The sequence below is a fragment of the Contarinia nasturtii genome, unplaced genomic scaffold (genome assembly GCF_009176525.2).
Source record: "Contarinia nasturtii isolate CC-2019 unplaced genomic scaffold, AAFC_CNas_1.1 Cnas_scaffold_1699, whole genome shotgun sequence".
NCBI lineage: Eukaryota > Metazoa > Arthropoda > Insecta > Diptera > Cecidomyiidae > Contarinia > Contarinia nasturtii.
The window spans coordinates 3,958,829-3,965,780 of record NW_022199032.1 but is presented as its reverse complement, the minus strand read 5'-3'; the positions used below and the strand labels follow the sequence as shown (position 1 = coordinate 3,965,780).

The window sequence follows — 6,952 nt, the reverse complement described above, 5'->3', positions numbered from 1 at the left end:
TGCAACATTTTATACGATTCCCATTCTATTTGATGCTTTTGTTCTCTTCAGTTTATTTATTTACATTTTTCTCTGTCTCTGTCATTTCCCCTTTCCATCTCTTTCTCTCTGTCTGTCGAATACAAACTCATTTTCAATGACTATTTCATCTATTTCCAATATGAAAACGATTCCCGTTTTTAATACGATTTACAATTTTATTTAATTCCTTTTATTCGAATTTTGTTGTCCTTCTGCTCTCTCTCCTCTTGACTGAATTTTTTTATTTATTGCTTGTCGTTACCACGCGATTGCATAATATCTTTTTTCTCTTTCTGTCTCGGGTGTTAAAATGAGGATAACATCAATATTTTGATTACTTTCATCATTGATCAATTACAATTTGGAGTTTACAGTAAACTTATAGATTACTCAATACAACATTGTTCACACTTCTTCACAGGATCCATTCTTCGAAAATTCGTTTGAATTTATTTGACGAGATAAAGTGATTATGTCGATTATCAAACATTTTTAAATATTGTTTTCAATTGTGTGCAGCACAAAAACATGATCCTGTGTATTCAATTTGATGAAATTTGATTTCAATGTTTTGTTTGCGCCAAAAATGAATTTAAACAAAAAAATCGAATTATTGGCGTTTGGGCAGAGTCGATAGACAAAGAAAAGGTGTAAAAAGTAGATAAAATTAGCCTGTGTTACTTCCGTGTTATAGATTAATGAATATCGGCATATTGTTTTTTTTTTTTGTTTCGCTTCATAAGTGCAGCACTGTGAACAATTGAACATCATATTCATTATAGAAATTTTCTATACAATAAAGTTATCTCGGTGAAAAGGGCAAAAAAATAGTATAGACCGCCAAGACAAGAGCCCAAAATGTTAGCCAATTATGAGAAAACCTAATGAATTCTATTCGAATTTAATAATGTTAATTTGAATTGAATGTCATATTCATTCCAGTTGTTATTTTTTTCTTGTCCCAAGTTCATTATGAATTTTTCAAATGTTAGGTCATAACGAAGTCTCTTTTTGTGTATGTGGCCAAATAATTTGTGTTATTTACGTTGCGCGTATATTGTCTTATGAACACACATAAAATAAATGGGCACTTGGTGTGTTGCGGTTCTCAAAATGAGATTAAATAAAAATCGACCAGGCTATTCTATTTGTGCGTCCAATAGGTGTCACTTGAGAATGCTCGAATGCGGTCAAAGAGTTTTAAGTGGTCGCATAAGACCTCTTGACAACATACTACTACGTTTCAATACTTTGAAATTGGAGGCGATAACATTTTAGTAGTTGCTAGTTGCATCTCGGTAGTTTTGCGCAGTGGATTTTATTGGTTTGACGTACAAGTTTTCGACCAGGAAGAAAAAATCACACACACGCACACATTTTTGCCAAAAACAACAACAACAGACATACAAGGAAAGATAGAGGGAGAGAATCCGTCATAAAACCGTTTTCAATGTCAGAATGCCAAACCATTTGAAAGAAAGAACAACTTTCTTTCACCGAAGAATATCAATTCATAGTTTTGTTTTTCAACCAACATCAATTGCATTCCTCAATTTAAAGTTGTCCTTTACTGCATTCGATTTTAAGATATCTGCAAGCTACGAAAGAGAAAGAATGAAAAAAGGAGACGGATGAAATAGCAATAAAAAAATCAACACATTCATCACCTTTATCATTATTATCATCAATTTTGCAACACATTTTGAACTCAACGATATTTTCAATCGATAATTTTCGTTTTTCTTTACTTTTTATTAATATAAACGTTCTTCGACCTGATGCATATTGAGTGTGAATTTTACGATGAAAGAAATCGAAATGTTATGTCAGTTATTGCATAAATAAATTGCGCTTTCCGAGATATTTGAGCGTATAAATAAAAAAAAATCCTCGAAACTGTGAGAGAGAAAATGGACGCATTTTAATTACCGTAAATCCGATTAAAATACTCAAACGTGATTCGATTATATTGAAAATGAACGCTTAATACACGTAAAATACAGAAAATGTGAACTATGTTCCCTCTCACCGTACAAATTGATTGAAAATTTGTTTGCAATCCATATTGCTGGTATTTATTGAAAATAAAGTTGAAAATTGGCAACAGCAGCAACAGTAACAACAATAAAAAAAAATTGAATCAACAACAAAGAGTCGAAATTCGAATTTTATTGAACATTATTGAAATTGTTTGTCAATTAAGAACAGATTTTGTTACAATCAAAAAGTGAATACAAAAGCACTAAATGAAATTTATTGTTTGTATTACCATTTCACCAATAATATCGTAAATTAATCAAATTATGGTACTTATGAAATTTTCTGGTATAACGACTGATGATACATAGTAGAATATCATCAGTAAGCAATGTTTACCACAGCATTGATCTTGTGTGCATTAAGAATATGAATTTTCTATTGCCGAATGGGTTAGGGCATCGTAGCGTCGTTGTTCTCATCGTCGTCGCCACCACCATCACCACTGTTGTCGTCGTCGTCGTTGTCATTTGAGAATATATAATATGTCAGTTGAATGATGAATGGCTAAAACGGACGTTATGAATTCATAAAGTGTATATATATACTTTTGAACGGGTTAGGATCGTTTGCCGCAGGCATAAACACTTCCATGTTTATTTATTGCATGTCAGAGATTATGCGAATTTATATGTTATCACATCTCAACTAACAGCACTCTATCATATGACCCCTTTGAATCATTTATTATGTAATCCTTCAAGATTCTAGCATCTAATAAAAGTCCAATAAATAATTAAATTGTGGGTAAACAATTCGTAAATGTATAATAATAAATAATAACAATTTTTCCGGTGTATTATTATTATGGCGGGGCGAGATAGTTATTTCAATGCATGCGATTGAAAGTAATGTTTGATTTGAGAAAATTGGGATGTGTGTGTGTGGGGGGAGCTAGCCAATTCAATTTAATCAGATCATTTCTAATGGAATCAATACCATTCAAACAAAACGATGTAACGACTTTGGCACAATGTTTAACATTACAAATGTAAAATCTTATGTTTATTATGCATTGGCCGAGATGTGCTAGAGATCATCATCATCTACAATTTACCATTCAATTTTCAAGAAATAATTACATTTAAATCGAATTCAAATACAAGTATAATGCACTTATGTTGGGTTCACTGAATTCAAATGCATGGGGCATAACAAAATGTTCGGTCGGCAAAAGGCAGAGAATGTGAATGCCATGAATGATTCGAATAGAAAATAGATGTTGTTTTTAACCGATTATTATGTCATTATCCATTTCTTTGACAAATTCTTGATTCATCATTCTGTTTGTCTTTTGCTACTATATATATCACAATCATGATGTTTATCTTCTCGTTTAATAGATTTTACCTTTGCATTTTGAAGATTCCGTGTCCTCAATTTTGTTTTGTTTCTCTTTTTCTTTCGTTCGTTTTTTTTCTATTCTTTTTTTAAGATTGAGGTGATAATAATGTTTTGCAGCCGATTTTGTGCTGGTCATATTATAATGGTCTTTAAGAGTATATTTGGCAAAGTTTGTTTTAGTTTTACAATCGATCTATCGCAAATTACGTCACTGTCAAATTGCTGATGAATCTCACTTTTTTACGATTTCTTTTTGTCGCTTGGGCTCAAAAGCAATTTTCATGCTTTTGTTCAAAATGTTTCACTTTCACTCTCTTGTGTGCGTGAGAGAGAGAGATAGAGAAGTCGTATGAAAATAAATAAACCGACAATAATACAATGTTAATTACGCCATTCACCTATTGCATTGTTCTATAATATCAGCTACAGTAACCATGCATTATCTCTAAGCATGAAAATAACCACTCATTACAGATTATACAGTTTGAGTGCGACTGTGAATGTGCGTATATGCGTAGATTTTGTGAGTGGCTGGCAAAACGGGTGTATTTGATACGCATTTGCGACGTACAAATTATTTCAATCGCATACCTTTTTCTATGCGACCTCATCTACTATCCGTCGTACATTCACTTTTTGTTCGGATCATGCTCCAATTTCTATGTCGTTCAGTCATTATGTACATTTATATATATATACGGTAATCAGGCATCGTATCAAAAGGGACAACAGATTTTTTTTTTCGCATCAAATACGCTTATTTATTGAATGATTTTTGTTTTATCGACTAGAAAAATGACGGTGAGTTCCGCTTGGCAACCAATTAATATTCTAATAGAATATTTGCTTGAAAAAAACCGGACAGTTGATCTTGGAAATATATACCTATGACTAAAAATCAATTAGAATAATCCTTAAGGAGCAATATTGATATTTTTGGTATAGACATTTTTGAACATTTTTTTTTGTGTTCTCCTCGAATAATAAATTGAGATAATTTGAAAAATTAAATTTGTCCTCTGTCGTTAATGTATTTATTTGGATTCCAAAACAGCTACTATTTTTTTGATAACCTTCGAAAAAACAGTTGTCTTTGATCAAGTGAAACTCGTTTATTGAACAAACTTTTCATAGAAATTAGATCCATTTCAGATTTATATTTGTATTTACTTAATTTGCGGACTTTTTTATTCTAAGCCTCATAAGGATAAATACACAACATAAAAAAAATTAAAACTGAATTCGAATGATGAAGAACTTTTAAGAGAATTCTAGCGAAAAGATATGTATTTTTATTCATATTTCATAGAATCGCTTATTTCACAAAAAATACCATTATTATGATGAGCTTTATTCATAAGAATTAGCAATAAGTGGTCATTTTACAACGGTAAAATTTCATCAAATATGTAATTAAGGTATTTAAGAAGAATTTTTCGAAAATGATTGTTTCTTATATGTGAACGAACCTCAATAGAGTGTCCGAAAGTGTCATTCGGGCTTTGCTGCTCGCAATTTTTTTTGTTAATAGGGATTCGCTGTGTCAAATGTCAGTGGTTCGTTCAATGGGACAATTTTTATTGACATTTGGTTTCTGTGTTATGTTGAGAAAAAAAGGTTCATCGGCATGGCACTAAGACTTTTATGTGGTACAGCCCGAAATTGGACAAATTATGCCATATCCGGTGGCCTGTCCAGGCAGCCCGCATATAGAAACACCTTTACACATTTTCTGAACTACCAATCAACACCAATTGCAGATTCCGTTCGATCGGTCAGCTTTCTGAACAAAAGTAAATGAATGGCTTTGAATAAACATAACCTACATTAGTTGGTTGGACTGGTAAAAATTGAATTTGCATAATTTTATCTAAAAAATTTATTTTCTCGTGACAGTCACTGGTGCTGATTTATGGAAGACTTGTACGACAGTAAGTAATGCCGGTAAAAAACGTGGTCGTGCCCGTTTGGTTGGAAAAGGTCGTACAAAAGATCTTAACCGTGGTCAGATTATTGGTCAAGGAAGGAAAAATGTAGTTTTGCCTGGTTTAAATACGATGGTTAAGCGAGGAAATGAAATTTTGACTGCAGAACGTGGAGTAGATGATCCAAGCTGGTGAGTTGCAGTGTTAATTTAAATGATTTGCTTTGCCGTCATATCAAATGGAATCCATTGATAAAATTGTTTAATTTGCATTTTGTGTAGGACTGAAAAATTGTATAATGTTCGTGATTCGAATCGATCACGGAGAAAAACGCATATTAATCCCATGGAGCGTGGTTATTCAGGAACAAAATTGGCCGGTCGTTCTATTGGTCCACCCGATTGGCCAACAAACACGTTCACATTTGATGGTTTCGATTCACGTGCTCTTGAAAATAAAATCGTTGTCCATATGACTAAACGTTTTGGAAGACATCGTACACATTCGGTATTTGTTGCAACCGGAAATGGACAGGGTGTTTGTGGTATTTCTCTCGGAAAAGCATCGGATCCAAAATCAGCCATTCGAGTTGGCAAAACTCGTGCATCGAAAAAATTAATGCATTTCCATTTATGCGATAATCGCACCGTTTATCACGATTTCTTTGCACAATTTGGTTATACAAAAATCTATGGATATAAGATGCCCGAAGGTTATGGCTTGCGACAAAATCATCGTGTTATTAAAACATTGTGTCAATTGATTGGCATTAAAGATTTGCGAACAAAAGTCGAAGGTGCCAAACATCCACAAACCATTACCAAAGCATTTTTGTTGGGATTATTACAACAAAAAACATACCAACAATTAGCCGAAGAGAAAAAATTGTTTGTCGTTGAATTTGATCCAAGGCGTCAGTATTTTCCGCAAATTGTTGGTAAACCATTATCGTACTGTCGAAAACTTAACGAAATACCAGCCGAAGAAAATCGAGACTTTAAACAATACGTTTTGAATGGAAAAGTTATTAAAAAACAAGAACCACGAAAGAATCCATGGCAAAATTTGCCATCATATGAACGATATTTGAAGAAGCACGAAAAACGACGATCATGGCCGGCAATCAAATTTTATCTCAGAGTCAGATATGGAAAATTAAGAAGTTTCTTAACGGATAAATATCCAGAAGCTACTAATATTGATCAAGACGAGTACTAAATATGCGCCTATATTTTTTTTGTTTTAAAAATTCCCTTTGCTGTATTTCTTTGTAGATAATAATGATTAAAGATGATTATTAACAAAAAACAAAACAAAAATTGTTCAAAGTGTTTTCGTGTATAAGTGTGTGTATGTGTGGGTGTGTGTGTATATATATTTTCGCATTTATTTCGTATTTTAAATGCATTAACCGTTGTATATCGGTATAATTAGTGCACGGCGGCAATGTATACGAGAATGTATTTAAGAACAAAAACAAAATACGTTATGACATAGAAAAAATACGTATTGTATTGCTATCTCAGGTAAACGGTCGTACTGTATACGACATAGAATAACATTTGACAGCATTCAGTAATTCAATTCGTCGTTGTTTGGTGTCTCCACTTGAACATATACACATT

The 6,952-nt window shown here is 32.6% G+C and overlaps 1 protein-coding gene across 1 annotated transcript; it reads left to right on the top strand.

Annotated features, from left to right (window-relative positions):
• The first annotated feature begins 4,980 nt into the window (after window positions 1-4,980).
• On the top strand, window positions 4,981-6,635 carry LOC116346894 (28S ribosomal protein S5, mitochondrial). The gene is made up of 3 exons (XM_031777165.1): window positions 4,981-5,195; window positions 5,299-5,518; window positions 5,609-6,635. Exons 1-3 carry the CDS (start codon window positions 5,030-5,032, stop codon window positions 6,543-6,545), a joined length of 1,323 nt encoding a protein of 440 aa, XP_031633025.1. The 5' UTR covers window positions 4,981-5,029; the 3' UTR covers window positions 6,546-6,635.
• The last annotated feature ends 317 nt before the right edge of the window (window positions 6,636-6,952 follow it).

What these genes read in the sequence shown, in the direction of transcription:
- LOC116346894 (XM_031777165.1), top strand. Translation starts at nt 5,030, where the DNA reads ATGGCACTAAGACTTTTATGTGGTACAGCCCGAAATTGGACAAATTAT. An exon ending in GGTCAGCTTTCTGAACAAAA is followed by an intron (nt 5,196 to 5,298) that starts GTAAATGAATGG and finishes TTCTCGTGACAG; the next exon opens with TCACTGGTGCTGATTTATGG. An exon ending in GGAGTAGATGATCCAAGCTG is followed by an intron (nt 5,519 to 5,608) that starts GTGAGTTGCAGT and finishes CATTTTGTGTAG; the next exon opens with GACTGAAAAATTGTATAATG.